The 23,424-nt window shown below is 38.5% G+C and overlaps 4 protein-coding genes across 4 annotated transcripts; 3 read left to right on the forward strand and 1 right to left on the reverse strand.

Annotated features, from left to right (window-relative positions):
* Positions 1–550: 550 nt before the first annotated feature.
* LOC18992838 (DExH-box ATP-dependent RNA helicase DExH12) lies at positions 551–8,347 on the forward strand. The gene is given in 6 exon segments (XM_024152357.1): positions 551–744; positions 912–3,860; positions 4,203–4,592; positions 4,703–5,146; positions 5,148–7,911; positions 8,116–8,347. Coding segments are annotated over 4 exon segments (6,516 nt in total). The 5' UTR covers positions 551–744; positions 912–920; the 3' UTR covers positions 7,890–7,911; positions 8,116–8,347.
* Positions 8,348–10,105: 1,758 nt separating this feature from the next.
* On the forward strand, positions 10,106–14,421 carry LOC18992839 (pyrophosphate--fructose 6-phosphate 1-phosphotransferase subunit alpha 1). The gene is made up of 19 exons (XM_006416282.2): positions 10,106–10,249; positions 10,663–10,835; positions 10,945–11,057; positions 11,188–11,262; positions 11,354–11,467; positions 11,553–11,620; positions 11,742–11,825; positions 11,967–12,020; positions 12,237–12,317; positions 12,411–12,504; positions 12,590–12,663; positions 12,785–12,895; positions 12,986–13,030; positions 13,118–13,174; positions 13,272–13,376; positions 13,463–13,579; positions 13,665–13,774; positions 13,861–14,026; positions 14,106–14,421. Exons 1-19 carry the CDS (start codon positions 10,160–10,162, stop codon positions 14,232–14,234), a joined length of 1,860 nt encoding a protein of 619 aa, XP_006416345.1. The 5' UTR covers positions 10,106–10,159; the 3' UTR covers positions 14,235–14,421.
* A 385-nt stretch (positions 14,422–14,806) lies between these two features.
* LOC18992840 (cyclin-dependent kinase B2-2) lies at positions 14,807–17,141 on the forward strand. The gene is made up of 8 exons (XM_006416283.2): positions 14,807–15,157; positions 15,504–15,645; positions 15,746–15,807; positions 15,908–16,019; positions 16,128–16,221; positions 16,311–16,380; positions 16,479–16,617; positions 16,730–17,141. The coding sequence occupies exons 1-8, from the start codon at positions 14,928–14,930 to the stop codon at positions 16,823–16,825; spliced, it is 945 nt and encodes a 314-aa protein (XP_006416346.1). The 5' UTR covers positions 14,807–14,927; the 3' UTR covers positions 16,826–17,141.
* On the reverse strand, positions 17,132–19,596 carry LOC18992841 (protein PIN-LIKES 1). The gene is made up of 11 exons (XM_006416284.2): positions 19,436–19,596; positions 19,081–19,224; positions 18,883–18,962; positions 18,668–18,792; positions 18,480–18,601; positions 18,255–18,386; positions 18,069–18,161; positions 17,889–17,989; positions 17,735–17,787; positions 17,404–17,589; positions 17,132–17,318 (listed from the first exon to the last, which is right to left on the reverse strand). The coding sequence occupies exons 2-11, from the start codon at positions 19,213–19,215 to the stop codon at positions 17,194–17,196; spliced, it is 1,152 nt and encodes a 383-aa protein (XP_006416347.2). The 5' UTR covers positions 19,216–19,224; positions 19,436–19,596; the 3' UTR covers positions 17,132–17,193.
* Positions 19,597–23,424: the final 3,828 nt, after the last annotated feature.

Below are 23,424 nucleotides of genomic sequence, written 5' to 3' on the forward strand. Positions count from 1 at the left end.
AAAACAAATGATTTTTTTGACTAATTAATAAGTGATATATAGTATTTTATCTTCATGTTAATACTAATTAAGTATTATTTGATTAGTTTGTACATTTTAGGTTGATTTTGGCATATAAAATGTTAAGTATTCGATAAAATAATATGTTTTTAAAACGGTATATATATAGATTCAAACAAGATCGTTGAAACCTCAAAATTTAATATAAATTCTATGATTAAAACTGAATTATTTTTGATAAATTTTATAAAATCTAAATAAATATAAATATTTAATTATAATTTTTATCAATATGATAGTATTAAAAATTATCTACACTACGCTTAGATGCAAAATTTAGTTGATAAATAATAGTTGGGGTCTAAAATGAAACGACGACACGACGCCGGTTTTGTTATGTAAACTATTTCAAAGAGAAAGCATGAAGTTTTTGATCTTATTGAGCATGTATGCATAGGCCTAGCCCAATAATAAAACCCAATTGATATAGGTCAGGTTTAATTGTTACCGACGTCGTTAGTTATTGAAACCGACGTCGTTAGCAGTTGTCTCTAATCTCCGTAAGGCGGTAGCTCGATAATAGCAAGCATTCGCAGTCGAGTAGCGGAGAGTGTCATATATAGATCGATTTGTAGGAGAAAGAGGACAAGAGAACGGAGAAACTAAACCTAGACGAAGGTTTATCCTAGAAGATTCACTCGCTGCAGAGACTCAAACTACAAAAGAGATTTCGTAGCTGTTTCCGTAAGCTTCTTTCTCTTTGATTTCTCGATTTATTAGGGTTTATCATCAGCGTTTTCGAAGTTTGTTCGTTTCTCCTTTGATTACTTTTTGGTTAAAATCTTCGATTATTGTATATTTAGGGTGAAGATTTGTGGTTAACATTGTTTATCTGTGTGATGTGATTCTAGGTTTTGGTGATGGCGAACTTGGGAGGCGGTGCGGAAGCGCATGCCAGGTTCAAGCAGTATGAGTACAGAGCCAATTCTAGTCTGGTGCTAACCACTGACAATCGTCCTCGCGACACGCATGAACCCACAGGAGAGCCGGAAACTCTATGGGGTAAAATTGATCCCAATTCCTTTGGAGACCGCGTTGCCAAGGGAAGGCCTCAGGAGCTGGAGGATAGGCTTAAAAAGTCGAAGAAGAAGGAACGTGATGTTGTGGATGACACGGTTTCTAATCGGCAGAGCAAGAGGCGTCGCCTTAGAGAAGAGAGTGTGCTCACAGATACGGATGATGTGGTTTATCAGCCCAAGACTAAGGAGACAAGGGCTGCTTACGAGGCCATGCTCAGTCTTATTCAGCAGCAGTTGGGTGGGCAACCTCTGAATATTGTTAGTGGTGCGGCAGATGAGATCTTGGCTGTTCTCAAGAACGAAACAGTAAAAAACATTGAAAAGAAGATCGAGATCGAGAAGTTGCTGAACCCTATTTCTAATCAGGATTTTGATCAGCTTGTTTCCATTGGGAAATTGATCACTGACTTTCAAGAGGGTGGGGATTCTGGTGGTGGTAAAGCGAGTGAGGATGAAGGGCTTGATGATGACCTCGGTGTGGCTGTTGAATTTGAGGAGAATGAAGAAGACGATGAGGAGAGTGATCCCGATATGGTCCAGGAGGAAGACGACGAGGAGGATGAGGAACCTCAGAGAACTGGAAGTATGCAGGTGGGTGCAGGGATAAATGACGAGGATGCAGGAGATGCGAATGAGGGCACGAGTCTGAACGTTCAGGACATTGATGCCTATTGGCTCCAGAGAAAGATATCCCAAGCTTATGAACAGCAGATTGATCCACAACACTGCCAGGTGCTCGCAGAAGAGCTGCTTAAGATACTCGCTGAAGGGGATGATAGGGATGTGGAGAACAAGCTACTTGTGCACCTTCAGTTTGAAAAGTTTAGCCTTGTTAAATTTCTGCTGCGGAACCGCTTTAAAGTTGTGTGGTGCACCCGTTTGGCTAGGGCAGAAGACCAGGAAGAGAAGAATCGAATTGAAGACGAGATGAGGGGTTTGGGCCCAGAGTTGGCGGCAATTGTGGAGCAGTTGCATGCCACAAGAGCGACAGCCAAAGAGAGGGAGGAGAACCTTCAGAAAAGTATTAATGAAGAAGCCCGGCGTTTGAAGGACGAAACTGGTGGAGATGGAGGCAGAGGCAGGAGAGATGTTGCTGATAAAGATTTAGAGAGTGGTTGGTTGAAGGGTCAGCGTCAGATGCTGGACCTGGAGAGCTTGGCCTTTGACCAAGGTGGTCTCCTGATGGCGAATAAGAAGTGTGACCTTCCCCCGGGCTCTTACAGAAGTCATGCCAAGGGATATGATGAAGTTCATGTGCCATGGGTTTCTAAAAAGGTGGATATCAATGAGAAGCTTGTGAAGATCACCGAGATGCCAGTTTGGGCTCAACCGGCTTTTAAGGGAATGCAACAATTGAACAGGGTTCAGAGCAAAGTGTATGACACTGCGCTGTTTAAGGCAGAGAACATTCTTCTTTGTGCTCCAACTGGTGCTGGAAAAACCAATGTTGCTATGCTCACCATTCTGCAGCAACTTGAAATGAACAGGAACCCAGATGGAACATATAATCATGGAGATTACAAAATTGTCTATGTTGCACCCATGAAAGCGCTTGTTGCTGAGGTCGTCAGTAATTTGTCTAATCGTCTGAAGGATTATGGAGTTACTGTGAGGGAACTCAGTGGGGATCAGTCCCTTAGTGGGAAAGAAATTGAGGAGACTCAGATAATTGTTACAACTCCAGAAAAGTGGGATATCATTACTAGGAAGTCTGGGGATCGCACTTATACTCAGCTTGTGAGACTTCTTATAATCGATGAAATTCATCTTCTTCATGATAATCGAGGGCCTGTGCTTGAAAGCATTGTCGCTAGGACTCTTAGGCAGATTGAAACCACGAAGGAAAATATTCGTCTGGTGGGTTTATCGGCTACACTGCCAAATTACGAAGATGTGGCCTTATTTTTGCGGGTTGATCTTAAGAAAGGGTTGTTTAAATTTGACCGCAGCTACAGACCCGTACCTCTCCATCAGCAGTATATTGGAATCAGTGTGAAAAAACCGTTGCAAAGGTTCCAGTTGATGAATGATATATGTTATCAGAAAGTATTGGCTGGTGCTGGAAAGCACCAGGTCCTTATTTTTGTTCATTCGAGGAAGGAAACAGCAAAAACTGCAAACGCAATAAAGGACACCGCAATGGCGAACGATACCCTCAGCAGATTCTTGAAGGAAGATAGTGTAAGTCGTGAAGTACTTCAGAGTCAGATTGACATTATTAAGAACAGTGACCTGAAAAAGCTTCTGCCTTACGGTTTTGCTATTCATCATGCTGGGTTAACAAGGGGTGATCGTGAGATAGTTGAGTCGCTTTTTGCTGAAGGACATGTGCAAGTCTTGGTTTCCACAGCAACCCTTGCATGGGGTGTGAATTTGCCTGCACATACTGTCATTATCAAAGGAACCCAGGTCTATAATCCTGAGAAAGGGGCTTGGATGGAACTGAGTCCTCTGGATGTTATGCAGATGCTTGGTCGTGCTGGAAGACCTCAGTATGATCAAAGTGGGGAGGGTATAATTATCACTGGCTACAGCGAGCTGCAGTATTATCTTTCTTTGATGAATGAGCAACTACCCATTGAAAGCCAGTTTATTTCCAAACTTGCTGATCAGCTTAATGCTGAAATTGTGCTTGGAACCGTTCAGAATGCTAGAGAGGCTTGCCATTGGCTTGGCTATACATATTTATATATCCGTATGGTTCGTAATCCAACGCTCTATGGCTTAGCGCCTGATGCCCTTGCAAAAGACGTAGTATTGGAGGAGAGAAGAGCTGACCTGGTACGTACTTTCATCTGCATTAACCTGGGCTTTTGCTGTATACTATAAAATTTACTTGTTTATCGTTAAGCATTATGCGTATTATCTGGAGCTTTTCCACTGTCTACTATATGCATTCCACGATGAACTGTTGGTATCAACTGTGCGTGCCTTTTATCCTTCAAGTTGATCACGAATTTATTGTTTCAAATTCTCTTTGGGAAATTGAATAATAAGTTTGCATCTGATTATTTGATATCATTTTGGCCATAAATATCATTGCTCTACTGTTACCTTTTTAAAAAAAAAATATTCTTAGTGACGAGCTGTGTATAATATTTGCTTGAATCGTGGTTTTTGCAGATACATTCGGCTGCTACTATCTTGGACAAAAACAACTTGGTTAAGTATGACAGAAAAAGTGGATACTTCCAAGTTACTGATTTGGGACGCATTGCTAGCTACTACTACATAACCCATGGGACCATAGCTACATTCAATGAGCATTTGAAGCCAACGATGGGTGATATAGATCTTTATCGACTATTTTCACTGAGTGAGGAGTTCAAGTATGTGACTGTTCGGCAAGATGAGAAGATGGAACTGGCAAAACTTTTGGATCGTGTACCGATTCCGATCAAGGAAACTCTGGAGGAGCCCAGTGCAAAGATTAATGTTTTGCTACAGGCTTATATTTCACAGCTAAAGCTTGAGGGCCTTTCTTTGACATCAGACATGGTTTATATAACTCAGGTTTGTTCCTTGTTCTCTATGCTTTCTTCTCTCATATCTCCTAGTTTCAATGATAAATTGCTGTTTCTGTTTTCTGGTGCTTACGTCTCATTTATTTCTATCATGTTTAGAGTGCTGGACGTCTTGTACGAGCTCTCTATGAAATTGTATTGAAGCGGGGATGGGCTCAACTGGCTGAGAAAGCTCTGAACTTGTCTAAAATGGTTGGGAAGAGGATGTGGAGTGTCCAGACACCCCTTCGTCAGTTTCATGGAATTCCCAATGATATTCTGATGAAGTTGGAGAAGAAGGATTTGGTGTGGGAGAGGTACTATGATCTATCCTCACAGGAGCTAGGAGAGCTTATTCGTAGTCCTAAGATGGGCAGACCGCTTCACAAGTTCATCCACCAGTTCCCAAAAGTGAATCTTGCAGCACATGTTCAGCCTATCACTCGAACTGTTCTGAAGGTGGAGCTAACAATTACACCTGATTTTCAGTGGGACGAAAAAATTCATAAATATGTTGAGCCGTTTTGGATAATTGTGGAAGACAATGATGGTGAGAAGATCCTTTCATCACGAGTATTTTCTTTTGAAGAAGCAGTATATTAATGAGGATCACACTATAAGCTTCACTGTGTCAATCTTTGAACCGTTGCCACCTCAGTATTTTATCCGAGTGATTTCAGACAAGTGGCTTGGCTCGCAGACTGTGTTGCCTGTATCTTTCAGACATCTTATTCTTCCAGAGAAGTACCCACCACCAACCGAGTTACTTGACTTGCAGCCCCTCCCAGTCACGGCGTTAAGGAATCCAGATTATGAGAGACTCTATCAGGATTTCAAGCATTTCAATCCGGTGCAGACGCAGGTCTTTACTGTTTTGTATAACACGAACGACAATGTGTTGGTTGCTGCTCCAACGGGTAGTGGGAAGACTATATGTGCAGAGTTTGCTATACTGAAAAATCATCAAGAAGGATCTGATGCTACAATGCGTGTTGTCTATATTGCACCGCTTGAGGCTATTGCTAAGGAGCAGTTTCGTATCTGGGAGAGAAAGTTTGGGAAGGGTCTTGGTTTACGGGTTGTTGAGCTAACCGGGGAGACAACGTTGGATCTTAAACTGCTTGAGAAAGGTCAGATAATCATAAGTACTCCAGAGAAATGGGACGCGCTTTCCCGCAGATGGAAGCAGAGAAAATACATTCAACAGGTTAGTCTTTTCATTGTCGACGAGCTCCATCTAATTGGAGGTCACGGTGGTACAGTGTTAGAAGTAATCGTCTCTAGAATGAGATATATTTCAAGTCAGGGAGATAATAAGATCAGGATTGTTGCGCTTTCCACTTCCCTTGCAAATGCGAAAGATCTTGGTGAGTGGATTGGGGCCAGTTCCCACGGCCTTTTCAACTTTCCTCCTGGAGTCCGTCCTGTTCCACTGGAGATCCACATTCAAGGAGTGGATATATCCAGTTTTGAGGCCAGGATGCAGGCGATGACCAAGCCAACCTACACCGCCATAGTCCAGCATGCCAAGAACAATAAGCCGGCTATAGTATTTGTCCCAACCCGTAAACATGTCCGCTTGACTGCTGTGGATCTGATGGCTTACTCTCACATGGACAACTCGCAGAGCCCTGATTTCCTGTTAGGGAAATTGGAAGAGCTGGAGCCTTTTGTTAGCCAAATCCGCGAGGAAACACTGAAGGAGACACTGCGGCATGGTGTTGGGTACTTGCATGAGGGTTTATGCAGTATGGATCAGGAGATCGTGACCCAGCTCTTTGAAGCTGGACGGATTCAGGCTTGTGTGATGAGCAGTTCATTGTGTTGGGGCACTCCATTAACTGCGCATTTGGTGGTCGTAATGGGGACGCAGTATTACGATGGAAGGGAAAATTCACATTCTGATTATCCCGTCTCTGATCTGCTTCAGATGATGGGACGTGCTAGCCGACCTCTACTTGACAATGCCGGGAAGTGTGTGATATTCTGTCATGCACCGCGTAAAGAGTATTACAAGAAATTTTTGTATGAAGCGTTCCCTGTGGAAAGTCATCTCCAGCATTTCTTGCATGATAATTTCAACGCAGAAGTGGTTGCTGGGGTTATAGAGAACAAGCAAGATGCTGTGGATTATCTTACATGGACTTTCATGTACAGGAGGCTTCCCCAGAACCCTAACTACTACAATCTCCAAGGAGTTAGCCACAGGCATTTGTCTGATCACCTATCAGAACTGGTCGAGAACACCTTGTCTGATCTTGAAGCTAGTAAATGCATTGAGATAGAGGATGAGATGGACCTTTCTCCTCTCAACCTTGGTATGATTGCTTCCTATTATTACATCAGCTACACAACCATCGAGCGTTTCAGTTCTCTTCTGTCTTCTAAAACCAAGATGAAGGGACTTGTTGAGATCTTAACATCAGCTTCGGAGTATGACACGATCCCTATACGGCCTGGCGAGGAGGACGCAGTTAGGAGACTCATCAATCACCAGAGGTTCTCTTTTGAGAACCCAAAATGCACAGACCCTCATGTGAAGGCAAACGCGCTTCTTCAGGCGCATTTTTCGAGGCAAAGCATAAGCGGGAACTTGGCAATGGATCAGCGTGAGGTCCTTTTATCTGCAACCAGACTTCTTCAAGCGATCGTGGATGTGATATCGAGCAATGGGTGGCTGAATCTTGCTCTATTAGCTATGGAAGTAAGCCAGATGGTGACTCAAGGCATGTGGGAGCGGGACTCCATGCTTCTGCAGCTCCCTCACTTCACAAAGGACTTAGCCAAAAGATGCCAAGAGAATCCGGGGAAAAGCATTGAAACCGTGTTTGATCTTGTGGAGATGGAGGACGAAGAACGCCAAGAGCTTCTCAAGATGAAAGACTCAGAGCTACTAGACATTGCCAGATTCTGTAACCGCTTCCCAAACATCGACCTTACTTACGAGGTTGTGGGCAGTGAAGAGGTGACCCCGGGAAAAGAGGTGACATTGCAAGTGATGCTCGAGAGAGACATGGAGGGGAGGACAGAAGTGGGACCCGTGGATGCACCCAGGTATCCCAAGACCAAAGAAGAAGGGTGGTGGCTCGTTGTGGGGGACACTGAGACCAACCAGTTGCTGGCAATCAAGCGTGTTTCGTTGCAACGGAAATTGAAGGTGAAGCTGGATTTCGCAGTACCGAGTGAACCAGGAGAGAAGTCTTACACACTATACTTCATGTGCGACTCTTACTTGGGTTGTGACCAGGAGTATTCTTTCTCTGTTGATGTCAAAGAATCCGGCGCTGGAGATCACATGGAAGAGTGATTTTTTTGTTTGTTTGTTTCAGGTTAGTTTTCGCAGTTTCTGGTCAGAATATTTGGATTTAGCTTTTTTTTTTTTGGGTATGTGCATCATCACTGATATGAAAACTGCTATTTGAGTCATAAAACTAGATATTTCTCCGTTGATAGAATCGTGTATAGATTTTGTTTTTGTATTTGAAAAATCAAAGAATGACTTGTGATTTCTATTTTTTTTTTTTTTTTTGCAGGCGTGCTGGATTCTGGAGAAGTGAATCAAACTCGTTGTTCTACGTACCGTTTTCAATTCTGAACTATCTTGTTGTAGATTCTGAAGGTGACATCGTTGTTATGTTTTTTTGTTATCCCGGAGGTCAAACATGATTAGTCCAGTGCTCAAAAACAATTTGAGAAGAACAATTTTAGTGGATCTAACACCCAGTTTTTTTTATAATGTTTCAAAATTTGATAAAAAGAACGCAATTTATAACTTGCAATCGAAATATTTGTCTAGGTAACATGATCGAAGTTGCAATGTATTCATAAAAAGTCAACTCTCGAAATAGCGGGAAACAGGTGGGTATGTTGGTAATCTCGAGGTGAGAAGTAGAGATCCAGTGGCGCTCTCGTAAATAGTCGAGATACCGAAGGTCAATTGAGAGACGGGTAGATTTAGTGTCTAAATCTGAAAGACGAGACCAAGAAATTCAGTAAGATGTGTTTGGTTGGTGGTATATTCCCCGTCCTCCTCCCTTGGGAAATTACACATTTTATTCCTCAATTATTTGCAATTGACATAAATAATCCCTAATTATCATGATTGCAAAAAAATTCCTCAACTCAACGTTGATCATGCAAAATTAAGATTAATATAGTCAACCGTTAACTGAGAAAACAGAAGACGTTACATTAAATCTTGTTAACTTTTTATGAGTCTAATTTCGTAGAGTTAATATAAAGTTGAGGAATTAATTTGCCAAATTAAAAGTTGAGGAATTAATCTGTAAAATTATTAAACTTGAGGAATTAAATGAACTAATATTTAAAAATATACACATAACTGTTAAGAAAAATATTACATAGCACTAAAAACTATTGAATGTGCAAAAAATCAAATAAACTATATATAGCTCTGGTCTAATAAAAATAGTAGTTCAAATTGAGAAAAAAATGTAGCATTTTGCCAAAAAAAAATCATGTGGTAAAAAACAGGTAAATTCTATTTTTTGAAAACAGTTTAGTTCTGATCTATTTTCAAAATAATTAATACAAAAGAAAAGAACAAAATTTAGATAACATAAAAAAGATAAGAAGAATATTAGAAATTAATTTAACAAACGTATATATTTCTATTTTTTTTTTTTAGCTCTTAGATGGTTCTCATGTGCTACAAACCAGATTTTTATAATTATAAAACAATACTTTACAATATAATTTTATAGTCTAAAAACTACTAATCTAAAATAAAAATGTGGCTCACTAGAAATTAAAAAAAAAAAGTAGTTGATCTTAAAGTGAGGACCTATCTCACATTCTCTACAGCTCGAATCTGACTATATAAATCTATAAAAATACGATGGTAAGATCCAAGTAATTTAGGCTTTCATGCATGAACAATAGAGACTCAACTAAGATTACTTTATTAAAAACATCAAATACAAAAAAAAAGTTTCTGTAACTGTAAAAACTTATCGGTTAAGTTCTTATATAATTTTATATAATTGTTTTGATTTTTTCTCTTTTCAAATTTAATAGTTTTTAATGTTAAACGAAAATCATTAAAATTGTTATGAACAAACAATTTAATAGTTTTCTCACATTCAATAGTTCTTAGTGCTACGTAATAATTTTCACCGTTGTTATCAATAAGTTTTAACAATTATGTGTATATTTTTTAAATGTCAGTTCATTTAATTCCTAAGTTTTATAATTTTACAGATTAATTCTTCAACTTTCAATTGGCAAATTAATTCTTCAACTTTATATTAACTCTGCGAAATTAGATTCATAAAAAGTTAACGAGATTTAATGTAACGTCTTCCATTTTCTCAGTTAACGGTTGATTATATTAATCTTAATTTTGCGTGGTCAACGTTGAGTTGAGGAATTTTTTTGCAATCACGATAGTTGAGGATTATTTATGCCAATTGCAAATAGTTGAGGAATAAAATGAGCAATTTCCCCCTCCCTCCTCGCTATATATTTTGAAGTAAATAAGAAAACAAAACCAAAGTCACTCAAAGTCTCTCTCTCTCTCACATTCACCAAACACACTTGCACACAAAACCTGACGCCATGGATTCAGATTTTGGAATTCCCAGAGAACTCTCCCCTCTTCAGCAACTCCGATCTCAGTACCACCCCGAGCTCCCTCCTTGTCTCCAGGTCCTTCCCCATAGATCTTCTGCTTCCTTCCTTCCATTGTTTCTACTTGTTCCAGTCATTGGATCTGTTTTTAGAACTTTGCTTTCTTGCTTGATATAATTATCATGAATTTTTGCAATTATGCGAAGTTTCTGTTGTTTATTAGTAATGATTTCTTAATTCGAGGTAACTTGCAATGTTGGCGTTGCTTCAGCAGATCTGTATTCCATATTGTAATGATCTCCGATCTGTATTATTGGGATCCCTAAGTTTCGTCCGTTTTGGATTCCTTCTCTTTTATTTAGTCTTCAGATTCCATAGTTATTGCTGAGTTTTCACTGTGATTTCTCTTGTTCCGATTCGTGTTTATGGTAGTTTGTGGAATACTGTTCGAACTTGCTCATCTTCTTATCCTGCTTGATGTTCGTTTTCAGGGGACTACTGTCCGTGTGGAGCTGGGTGATGGAACTACTGTTGCAGAAGCTGCTGATTCACATATCATGGCTCGTGCCTTCCCACACACCTTAGGCCAGCCTCTGGCTCATTTCCTCAGGGAAGCTGCCAAAGTTTCTGATGCTCAGATCATTACCGAGCTTCCATCAATTAGGTGCGTATCCATTTCCTCTCTGTATTCCTGTTTCCAGGGTGGCTCTATGTTTTACTTTACCCATCAAAGAAAGTTATATTCAGCTTGAGCTATCTGTTATCTACTGTAGAGTTGGAATCGTGTTTTGTGGAAGGCAAGCTCCGGGTGGACATAATGTAATCTGGGGTCTTTATGAGGCTCTTAAGGTGCACAACGCAAAGAGCACTTTGCTTGGCTTTTTAGGTAAGTTTCTTTATCTCTGATACTCATAGTGGGCAGATTCTACATCATTTTCTTTCTTTTGTTTACAATTCATTAAAATTCATACTTTGTGATAACTAGTACTCCTTCATTTCTGCTAAAATGACCATAGGTGGTTCAGAAGGTCTGTTTGCGCAAAAGACTCTGGAGATCACAGATGATATACTCCAGACTTACAAAAACCAAGGTAGGTTGTTTGATGAAGGCCTTGTCATGATATTGAGAATCTTGTCCATTACCTCATTCTGATAAATTGGCGGTGAAACGTATGTCTTAAGGTGGCTATGATTTGCTCGGAAGAACCAAGGATCAGATCAGAACCACTGAGCAGGTTAACGCTGCTCTCAAAGCTTGCACAGATTTGAAGTTAGATGGCCTTGTTATTATTGGAGGTACCTAGCGTTTTTTTATTAAATCATTGGCACAGTTTATTGTAAATTCCTTCTAAACTCAAGAATTTATATTGGTGTTTTGAAGGTGTAACATCAAACACAGATGCGGCTCATCTTGCTGAATTTTTCTCTGAAGTAAAATGCTCAACAAAGGTCCTAATTTGTTCTTTATCAGCATTTTCTTTTTCAGTAGTTTTATTTTAAATCCCTTTATGAAGCACACTAGTCATTCAGAAAAACCTATTGATACTATAACTTACCCATAAAATTTCAGGTAGTTGGTGTTCCAGTTACTACAAATGGAGATCTCAAGAATCAGTTTGTGGAGGCAAACGTTGGTTTTGACACCATATGCAAGGTAAATCTGAACTTTAACCCTCTGGTTACTTTTTTCTTAGTTATTTTTGTTAGCTATTGCAGCCAGCATGATCCCTTTGTCCTTGTAAGTCTTTACAGAAAAATATTGTGTTTTTGGCTAATAATCTTTTGCTTCGTACAGGTGAATTCTCAGCTCATTAGCAATGCCTGCACTGATGCTCTGTCTGCAGAGAAGGTAAATGCTATTTCTTGCTCAACTTTCTTGTTGTAAGAGATTGCTAGGGCGTTGATAACCATGGAACTGTCTAGTCTAACTGCAGCTTATTGACTTCATATTCTGATGATAAGAAATATTTTGCTCAAGGATGTGGAATCTATTACAAAGTAAACAGTGAAAAGTTGTGCTCTTTATGATTCTGATATCAAATTTTACTTTTTTTTTTATTGGCAGTATTATTATTTCATCCGTCTCATGGGTCGGAAGCACTCTCATGTTGCCCTTGAGTGTACCCTCCAGTCTCATCCAAACATGGTTGGTATTTTTTCGGTTTTTAAACCTAGACACGTGATCTGTTTGCGTGCTTGTACCTCTAGACTCTCATTTGCATGTGATGCGTTGTCTCAGGTGATACTGGGCGAGGAGGTTGCAGCATCTAAGCTTACCATTTTTGACATTTCAAAACAGATCTGTGATGCTGTTCAAGCAAGAGCAGGACAAGGTCTCATAACGAAAACTATCTATGAAAGATTATGCAATCATGTATTTTACTAATCACTAACTCTAGTGTTGTTTGTTTGCAATAGACAAGAATCATGGAGTCATCCTCATTCCCGAAGGGATCATAGAGAGTATTCCTGAAGTCTACGCTCTGCTGAAGGTAATGATTTGATACTTGTAGACATATGTATATATCATTTGAAGCTATTTTCTTTGGTTCTCTAATACCGAGATGTACTTTTTAGTATATATCATGTGTAAGCTGACACTTTGTGATGCAGGAAATTCACGGTCTGCTTAGGCAGGGTGTAGCTGCTGATAAGATTTCTACTCAGCTCTCACCTTGGTCATCTGCTTTGTTTGAATTTCTTCCTCCATTCATTAAGAAACAGGTTCAAATTTTTTGTCTGAGACTTATCTTTGTTATCCCCCAAAGCAAATGAGTATGAGTGCTTACAAGATGGTCATCTTTGTTGCTGCAGCTACTTCTCCACCCCGAGTCTGATGATTCTGCTCAGCTATCCCAGGTAAGAAGAAGAAGAAAATCTTGTTGAGAGATTATGTTATATAAAAAAATTTGGAATCCTAAATGCTTGGTTTGCTTTCTTCACCAGATTGAGACAGAGAAACTTCTTGCCTATCTCGTGGAGACTGAGATGAACAAGCGCTTGGTATGGTCCTTATTTCACTTATCCTATAATTTTCCAATACTGTTTGCCGCATCCAAAAACACTCTTGCCTAAGAAAATTAATCTTTAAACTTGATAGAAAGAAGGCACATACAAGGGAAAGAAATTCAATGCCATATGTCACTTCTTTGGTTACCAAGCACGTGGATCACTTCCATCTAAATTCGATTGTGATTGCGCCTACGTAAGCACTGGCACTCTCACCACAATACCAATGCAACACAATAATTTGGATTGAATATTCACACGATTGAATGGAAAATCTGTCAGGTTCTTGGACATATATGTTACCACATCCTCGCAGCTGGTCTGAACGGTTACATGGCAACTGTCACCAACCTAAAGAGTCCTGTAAACAAGTGGAAATGTGGTGCTGCACCTATTACAGTTGAGTTTTGTCGCATTTCATTAAAAATAAAATTAGCGTTAATACAGTTTCTCACTCGTCTGTTCTCTGGTTTAACCTTTATAGGCAATGATGACGGTGAAGCATTGGTCCCAAAATGGTGGTTCGACTTCAACTTCAACTGGTAGACCTGCAATTCATCCAGCTATGGTGGATTTGAAAGGCAAAGCATACGAGTAAGCAGCAGCTTTTTTCACAGTAAAGAACATAAACCCACTTACTTTTCATAGTATATCTCAATTGTTGGTTTATTTGTTTGAAGCCTATTGAGACAGAACGCACAAAAATTCTTGATGGAAGATCTGTACAGAAACCCAGGACCGCTTCAGTATGATGGTCCTGGTGCTGATGCAAAAGCAGTGAGCCTCTGTGTTGAAGATCAAGATTACATGGGACGTATCAAGAAGCTGCAGGAATATCTAGACCAGGTAAAATCTTGTTGTTGCGTGTTTTTGCTAGTTTTTATAATTATCGAATATTGTCATATAAACATTTTCGGGGGCTCAGGTGAGGACGATAGTGAAGCCAGGGTGCTCTCAAGACGTATTGAAAGCAGCACTGAGTGTGATGGCTTCAGTGACTGATGTTCTCTCGACTATCTCTTTATCTTCAACTGGTGGTCAACAATTTGCTTAAACGCAAGTGTCAACTCTCTTATAAGCTTTCACGATCTTTGCATAAACTTCTTTAATCATCCCACACTTCGTGTTTACTGTTTTATTTTGCTATGTAACATTTGTTGTTGTTTTTATATGTTGTTGAGTTTTGAAAGAGAGAAAAAAAAAAGTTTTCGATTATAGAGGACAGACTTCATTTTCTTCGACTTTAGTCTTTTTGCTCTCTTTTTCCTTGAGGCTGAAACTACCCTCCTATTGGACACGAATATAAAATTTAGCCTAATATATTAGTAATGAAATCGTGAAAACTTTACAATATGGTGTGAATGGGATATAATGAAAAATCACACTCATACAATTCTAAATGATTGCGATTTATACCAAGTTATTCGAAATATTCGAAATGCAGGACTATATGGGTATTTTTGCGTTATTACAGCTAAAAAACAAAAACAAAAAAAAACCTAGTCGTGACGCTCCGGTTTGAATTTTGAAAAAACAAGAACCGTTGTGAAATGAGTCTATGGAAAGAGGGAAATAATAGGGGAATAAACCTTTACAGTCTCTCTATATAACCCGATCACACTTCTTTATTCGCCTCTTCTCTCTTCTTCCCCTTTAACAACAACATCTGAGAATCTGTGATTAGCAAAGAAAGAAGACTTTTCTTGATAGATATAGATTGAGAGGAGGAAAACAAAATAAAGACGATATGGACAATGGAGGCAAACCTGCTGTGTCCGCCATGGAAGCCTTCGAGAAGCTTGAGAAAGTCGGTGAAGGGACTTACGGGAAAGTTTACAGAGCAAGAGAGAAGGCTACTGGGATGATTGTCGCTTTGAAGAAGACGCGTCTCCATGAGGACGAAGAAGGCGTTCCTCCCACCACTCTTCGCGAGATCTCCATCTTACGCATGCTCGCTCGCGATCCCCACATCGTTAGGTTTGATTTCTGATTTGTTTTACGGAATTCACCGATTTTGCCTGTGGTTTTAGGGCTCCGATTATCATTTGTTCTTCCTTCGATTTTCGATTTTCTCTTTCTAGGGTTTAGTCCTCTTCCTGGAATTTCCTTTGATTGATCTCTCAATTGATTTGAGGGCTTCGATTCTTCCTACAAATTGTTATCTGTTGTGTGTTTGTTATCAATTTAGGAAAATCATGTTCATGAATACTAGAAAATGTCAGAGTAGTGGAACCTCTGTCTTCTGGTCTCAGTTTCATCTAGTTATGTAGTGATTGCATTTCTACATTTAACTTGTTGTCATAATGATCATCTTCTTCTCCAGGTTGATGGACGTTAAGCAAGGAGTGAACAAAGAAGGCAAAACCGTACTCTACCTGGTTTTCGAGTACGTTGACACTGATCTCAAGAAGTTCATCAGAAGCTTTAAGCAAGCTGGACAGAACATTCCTCAGAATACCGTCAAGGTTTTTTGAACATTTGGAGCTTTTTGTCCCTGTTTTTACTCTCACTCTATAACCCCCGTCAAGTTTAATGAAACATGTATTTTTAAAATCTTGATTGCAGTGCTTGATGTACCAACTATGCAAAGGCATGGCTTTCTGCCATGGCCATGGAGTGTTGCACAGGTATAAAAACTCGTTTCTGTTTCAAGAGAATAATGCTTTGAGATAACCCATTTTGACACTAGACGGATTGCTAATCTAGCTTCTCTCGGTTTTGTTACAGGGATCTCAAACCTCACAATCTCTTGATGGACCGGAAGACAATGACGCTCAAAATAGCAGATCTTGGATTAGCCAGAGCTTTCACTCTCCCAATGAAAAAGTACACACATGAGGTATAAGTCTATGTTGATGAGACAGTAGTCCTGTTTCATAGTCTTCTTTTAAAACTAAGGTATAAGTCTACCTTAGTTTGTCTGAAGTCTTGATTTCCATTGCAACAGATACTAACGCTGTGGTATAGAGCTCCAGAAGTCCTGCTTGGAGCAACCCATTACTCAACTGCAGTGGATATGTGGTCTGTTGGCTGCATTTTTGGTACAAATTCCTCTCTTTAAAGCGTCATTTGTTTCACTTCAATGTAACTATACCAAGAACTAACAGTTTTGTATCCTTTTGGTTTGTAGCCGAACTAGTGACCAAGCAAGCAATCTTTGCTGGAGACTCTGAGCTCCAACAGCTGCTCCGTATTTTCAGGTAAGTCTTTGTGTTCTTCTTCACCCTTTGTCAAACACACAAACAACTCACATTTGCTTACTCGCTTGCTCTGTTTCTTTCTGTTCTCTGAATTTCAGGTTGCTGGGAACACCAAACGAAGAAGTCTGGCCAGGAGTGAGCACACTCAAGGACTGGCACGAATACCCACAATGGAAACCGTTGAGTCTCTCAACAGCTGTTCCAAACCTCGACGAGGCCGGACTTGATCTCTTATCTGTAAGTACCCAATGTTCCAACACACCTCACACATAATGCTTGATTGGTTGAGATTCACGCAGCTGAAAGTAATTAGCGAGTTTTTCTTTGTGCGTTTTTTGTTCCTAAACAGAAAATGCTGGTGTACGAGCCAGCGAAAAGAATCTCTGCAAAGAAGGCCATGGAGCATCCTTACTTCGATGACCTACCTGACAAGTCCTCTCTCTGAGAAGCTCTCGATATGGCCACAATTATAAAATTGGTTCGTAGCATAGATGGTCAAGTATGAAAACTCTAGTTCGAATGTGTTTAATGCTCATTTTCTCTTGTTTTTCTTTTTTTAAAGACCTCAACATAGTAGAGGAGACTTATCATTTTCTCTTTGATGTAAGAAAAAAAAAAAAAATCTTCCCTTTAGGCATTAACCAAACATTTGTTTTTTGCCCACATAGATTTTAATCATTGATTCGCTCAGAACTTTATCTCTGGATTGTAAAACGTTACTTGTATAACCTCCAACTTAAGAAATTCATCAATTGCTCTAATCAAAACAGAGATTTGCACCCTTTGTGTATGTATGTGTGTGTGTGTGTGTGTTCAGGCTACAAGCCACATGAAAAATGTTGGCCAGACGGTGAGAGAAACCGAAGCCAAAGCATAAGTCCAGAAGAGAATCACAGAGCATTCGCTTTCTCCTGACCCGAATAGTTGAGTGATTGTACCTGCCAAAAAGGTAAAATGCGTCTATGATAAAGAAAGACCATGTAATGTTGTTTTTGTAGTATTGTCTGAGTCTGAAGAGCGAACCAAGATTCATTGCCGGTGGAACAACATACTGAAGTAGAAGAACAAACTGGTAGAGCGGTTCGGATGTAACCAAACCCAAGTGATGCGCTCCTTGCACTATTAAAACACCTGTTATTGGCAGCAACACGTAACGCGCAACCACCACTCCCAATATGACCGACCTTTGTATACCTGATCCCCTCAGACCTGTGGTTATTCAAATATATATATATATATATATATATATATATAGAGAGAGAGAGAGAGAGAGAGAGAGAGAGAGAGCACATGTTCAAGGTTTTGTCTCTTTGGAAAAATGTTTTTTGCAGCTCTTGTTATTTGTTTTATTTACCTCTGAGAAGGTTTCCTCCTACAATCAGAGTCAGAAGAGGAATGGCACCTTCCCTTCAAGAAGTGGATTAAGCTATACTATCAACTAAGCATTTGATAATCATTGACAAGCTATAGTGATACTTTTTTAAGTATATGTATATGTTGTAGAATACCCCAATAGAGATACCGATTCCCCAAGCACTCTTAGTGGAGCTGTGTTGCCGACTAGTAGCTTCCTTAGTGTAGGAACAAGCCCAATCGCAAGCGCAATTAGCTAAATAGAGGAAAAATTCTATCAGTATTATGAACATAGAGAAGCACTCTTTTGGTTCAAGGGAAAGATTGAAACAAACCGCTGCAATAGTCGAAGGAGCAAATATTGTTCGTAGATTGATTTTCTCTGCTGCAGAACATACTCTTTGCTTGATCTTGCTCCAAGTTCCAAACTGCCACATACGCAATCTCAGCAAAAACCCCTTTTTTTAAGCATAAATTGCTTGCAAGAGTATCAAAAGAAATGGTTGGTAACTAAGTGAGACCTGTTCCTCAACGTGTTTGGGAGGAATCAGAGGCATTGTAGAGGAGGTACCGAGTATTGGTGTTTCCCTGTCCGGATTTGCTAGCATTCTCATAAGATTGTATACATAAGTCCATATGTAAATGGCTCCAACCTAATAATACACATGACAAAAACGTTTTGGACTTCTATTAGCATTAGAAGGAGAAGAAGAAGAAGAAGCAATTAAGAAATGGCTGTGACATACCGCCATTGAGAGTGCAATATAACCTAAACCATATTTCTCACAAGTCTCAGGATCTCCAAAAGGACTTCCCTTCTCATTGCATATAGCTGGGATGATGATGAGTGGCATATTTCCCAAATTTCCTGTTGGGTTTTACAATTTGATGATGAATGAAAACAACATATGTATAGGATGATAAAAAGATTTACCAGCAGCACAGCAACCAACTATGATGCCATGGAGATGAGAAGGAGGTTTAGTGATTTTGATAACAATCCAACCTAGAAACGAGCCAATGATGAATGTGAGCAGAACGTTGATTGGCATGAACCACCTGAAAATTTCCCAAACATTCACATATACAACATATCATTTCAAGCAGAATCAGCTCTCCAAAAAAAAAAAAAAAAATAGAAGACTTTACATCTTCACCATGCTTTCATAAGTAATAGTCTCAGATAGACTGCTTCCAACGAGTGAAGGACTAAACACATAGAAAACTATCTGTTTAAAGAAGAAAAAAAACAAAACCAAAACAAGTTACGTAAGAAACACACAAGAACTAGGTCAGAAAATTAATAAAAAAAGAAGCTAGCTCGATTCTTGTGACGAAAAAACGGACGTTGTTGAGGTGTTTTCTAGCATCTTGATTGAGAATGTTAACTCGATCGAGAGCCAAGTAAAATCCGATTGCTGTGATCACCAGAATCTTCACAACTGGTATCGACGAGGTTATGAACAGATCCAAAAGCTTCATCTCACAAATCTGCTATCAATCCAAGCAAATAGATGGGAAGTTTGAGATTAGATTGGTTTATCAACCATCATCTGATCCATCGACGAGCTGGCTTCAGTTATAGATCAAATTACGGATATCATCAAAAATCACGAAACAGAGCACCCTTTCGCGAAAAGAATTCTCCCATGAAATCGGCAGATTATCAATTTTGAGAGATGGTTTCGTCGTGTTGGCTTACCTTATTGAGAATCTTGAGGAAATTAGAGATCAATCGTCTTTCTTGAGCTACGAAACAGAGTACGAGACGTAAAATCTATAAGATGCGAAGAAGATAATGAGAGAAGCTTTTCGAAGTGGCTCTCACTCTCTCCAAACCCAAATTGGTCTTATACTCTTTGCTTTGCATGGCCTCTCTCGGTTCTAGCTACTTTTAGTAGTTAGTAACAACTAACCAAACCAAAATATATATATATATATATATATATATATATATATATATATATTCTCGGAACAATAAATTACACCATATATTAATTTAACATATTATTTTGATTGTATAATATGCTTTAAATCAGTTTCAGTTTCATTTACATATTATTATTGTTGTTCTGTTCATATCGTTGTGGGCTGTGAAGTTGGATAATTGGAAGAATGGATATGAAATTTATCCATATTGGCCATCAAGCTGGCACTGATGGATCCTTGACGCTAAGGTAAGTGATTTGGTTTTCTCAAGTTACTAGAACTGAGGAATCATGTTTTTGATATATATTAGAGTGAAGCAGAATTTCATATTACTGCATTTATTTATCTGAGAGAGAACATAAAGTCAAGTTTATGAATCATTAGAATTTTAGGATCAACCATTGTTTAATCTTTCTTCGGATCCATTTACTTGAGTTCGGATGATATTTTTGATTAATTGTCAAAACTGTTAGGACAATCAATTTAGAGGAATTAATGATTGCGCTACTAGTTGTTTAAAAATGAAATTCGTAGTGCACAAATCTTGTTCTTACAATAACCAACTAATTAATTATATTACAAAGAAAATCACAAGATAATTTTTTTTTTTATTATCTCTCAGCTTTCTGGTTTAAATTTTCAATTTACTTGCTTTCTTTGACAGATATCAGCGATGCAAGCTTTTTGCAATCCATGTTTACTTGGAAATACAAGCATCCAGTCCTAATACAATATTTGTGATAACTGATTCCAACGAGTTTAGACTTCATTATCCTTCTTTTTCGAGTTGCAAAAAGGGCGGGAATGCAACTTTCTTTTGGCATATCTATTCCCTGTAAGCGAGTATTACGTTGAACTGTGCATTTAGCAACATTTCCACGGTCTCGAGAAAATCAGAGTCACCGGTGATTAGCAAGATGTTGGTCGGAGGGTTGTTTTGATTTGCCCATTCGTTTATTTGCGTAATGATCTCTTCATCTGCAACAATTTTTATTTTCGGTAATTGAAAAAAAAAAACTCAAATTAGAAAGATATATTTGTATGTTCTAGCAAACAACAACAAAAAAAAACTTACCATCTTGCAAGTCGTGGAATTGGATTCGGCTATTTGGCTGAGCTAAATTTTTAAATGTTTGCCGGCGAACACGAGGATGCTTAGAGTGAGTTGCGTTGGAAACAACAACAATGATATTCACGGGAATTATTATATTATTATAAGTTGTTTATTCTTTAATATTATTATATATCAAAGTTTTATATTCTCATCACTATACATTTCAAAATTGTGCTAAAAAACGCTATTGTGCATTATTTGTTGGGTTTTCTGCAAAAAAACCCTTCACATGATCTTTTTTTGTATAATAACCCATGACCTCATGCAAGTCAACCCATCACATTAGGGTCAAACCGCAAAATAACCCTCGACGTTGAGTTCCGTTATATCGATTACGGAAAATAAAACGTTGCTTACGGGAAATAAAACGCTGCATAATGAAAGTCGCAAATCATGTTGTTTTGCTAATTTAAAACACGTGCTTAACTGGGTTGTCTTCATAGAAATCGATTTGGGGATAAATCGAAATTAGGGTTTAGCGTCGAATTGGGTAAAAATCAGAGAGCTGAAGATCTGACAAATCTCTTTATGGGAAAATGCCGATAAGCTACAGTGAAAGTTCATCCTCCCGAACCAGTATAGACAGTGGATGTGCAGCAGTTGATGGTCAGTTTGGGCATATGAAACAGCCCGTCGTAACCCTTCATCATCGATGATATCTATCTTCTCTGCAGGAGCTTCGGGTGCAAACCATGCCATTTTCTTCATGTTGTCTTCGTATCCAAGCTCTTGTAGTAAGATTTTTACTGTCTTCATTGAGAATCCTTGAACCACTTCTCTACCCATTTGATGTGGCTCTCCACCCACATATCCATCTTCTTTCGACCAATATCCTCCAACGACAAGAAATAGATCAAAGCTTTCTGGTTGCTCACTGCAAAATAGACCGACAACTCATAAACCTATAATCTAAGATAATTACATAACGAAAACAACTCATTACATGAAGAGAACTCTAACCTCATCGTTGGAATCATCGACAGTCAAAAGGTGGAATCGCAAAGAAAGAAATAAAAACCAAAGAACCTGATTCGAACACACAATAGAACCCAGAATCGAACCCCGAATTAAACCTAAACAATATTCCCCAAAGCCCTCATCATTCCCCTATGAATTAAGAAGAAATCGAACCCAGAATTCCCAAATACAAATAACCCTAATTTTAATTTTTCCCCAAATCGATTTTAGAGAAGTTCAATTTCGTGTATTGTTTTTTGGAGTCTAAAATGGCAACTAAACTCTAAACTGCATACCGTTTTTACACAACAACGCAGTGTTTAATTTCTCGTCTGTTTTTTGGATGCCGTCGTGTTTTGCCACATCATCGATATATAAGAGGGTTGTTTTGCGGTTTGACCCTAATGTGATGGGTTGACTTGCATTAATTTGAGTTCATGGGTTATTATGCAAAAAAAGACCACGTGAAGGTTTTTTTTTGCAGAAAACTCTTATTTGTTCATTATAGTGTTTTTAAATCTGTTAGATTTAAAACATATGTGTTCTTACCAATTCAATACCAATTCAAGAAGAACTGTTAAATGGGAGCAAATGTTTAGAGCTGTTAAATTGGTAATAGATGATTTAGACTTAGAAATATCCTAAAATATCACATTTTAGAAATTATTAAACTTCGAATGAATAACCGATAATGTGATACATTATGATAATGGGAAAAAAACATCTCGTAGAGTACACTACCAAAAAAAATTCATAAAAGCGCATAAAAGGAAATGAGAGAATTATTTTGATTGTTATTTAAGAAAAGTAAAAAATGAGAGATACATTTAAGTTAAATTTGGAGAATTAAAGGATGAAACTTGAGAATGATCGGATGGGGTTGGAGTTGAAACAAAGGGAATTGAGTGTTGAGTTGTAAACGGAAATGACTTTACTTCCCTTGATTATCTATAGTTTCGCAAACTAAGACTCATTTTCTGCTCTTGTAAGCTTGCTTTGATTGAAATGATCTCGAGACTTTGTGGTTGCATCATTGATGAAGGTTGAGAATTTAGTGAGGAAAGAGCTTTGCTTTAACTTAACCTCTCGGTCACTTTCTTCATATCAACCTTTAGGCTTAATGTAATCAACTAGTGAAGGTTTTTTTTCATCATTCTCTCAGACATCTTAATCTATTTTTCGGAATATAACAAATGCTCATTTTCTATTTCAAAACCATGGATTGTTCCATTTAAATCTTTCCTTTTCTAAAATTTGAGAATAAATGTGTTTATTACTAGATACTTGGAACTTTTTTGAATCTTTTGAAAAAGGGACCTTAATTTATTTTGAACCGTCAATGAGAGAGACTCCTGAATTGTAAACAGAAACTTCGTAGTTCAGTAATAATTTATTCTGAAGAGGAAATTACTAAGAAACAAAGTAAATTTGGCTCGAAATATCAAGGGAAGAGGATAGGACAGTGAATGAAGTTGACGAAGAGGGAGTTCCAGTGGTTGACCAATGTCCACCACTCTTTCTTAATTGTGAAATGCATGGTTTACTATTTACCGACAATATCTTAAGCATATAGTCTGAATCTTACCATTTCTTTGAATTTGAATATTCTTTGCAACAACAAATAGTAGCACTCTTTGAATACTACCAAAAAAAAAGAGTAACTATTAAACCGAACAAAACGTAGACGTTGG

This window comes from Eutrema salsugineum, unplaced genomic scaffold (genome assembly GCF_000478725.1).
Source record: "Eutrema salsugineum unplaced genomic scaffold, Eutsalg1_0 scaffold_5, whole genome shotgun sequence".
NCBI lineage: Eukaryota > Viridiplantae > Streptophyta > Magnoliopsida > Brassicales > Brassicaceae > Eutrema > Eutrema salsugineum.

Bases quoted from the DNA above. Each gene is read 5' to 3' on its own strand.
- LOC18992840 (XM_006416283.2), top strand. From the start codon at position 14,928: ATGGACAATGGAGGCAAACCTGCTGTGTCCGCCATGGAAGCCTTCGAG. The intron at 15,158-15,503 runs GTTTGATTTCTG...CTTCTTCTCCAG, and splicing joins CGCGATCCCCACATCGTTAG to GTTGATGGACGTTAAGCAAG. The intron at 16,222-16,310 runs GTACAAATTCCT...TTTGGTTTGTAG, and splicing joins GTCTGTTGGCTGCATTTTTG to CCGAACTAGTGACCAAGCAA.
- LOC18992839 (XM_006416282.2), top strand. From the start codon at position 10,160: ATGGATTCAGATTTTGGAATTCCCAGAGAACTCTCCCCTCTTCAGCAA. The intron at 12,318-12,410 runs GTTGGTATTTTT...GCGTTGTCTCAG, and splicing joins TCCAGTCTCATCCAAACATG to GTGATACTGGGCGAGGAGGT. The intron at 13,580-13,664 runs GTTGAGTTTTGT...TAACCTTTATAG, and splicing joins GTGGTGCTGCACCTATTACA to GCAATGATGACGGTGAAGCA.
- LOC18992841 (XM_006416284.2), bottom strand. From the start codon at position 19,215: ATGAAGCTTTTGGATCTGTTCATAACCTCGTCGATACCAGTTGTGAAG. The intron at 18,387-18,479 runs GTATGTCACAGC...GTGTATTATTAG, and splicing joins ATATTGCACTCTCAATGGCG to GTTGGAGCCATTTACATATG. The intron at 17,590-17,734 runs GTAAATAAAACA...GAATAACCACAG, and splicing joins AGGAGGAAACCTTCTCAGAG to GTCTGAGGGGATCAGGTATA.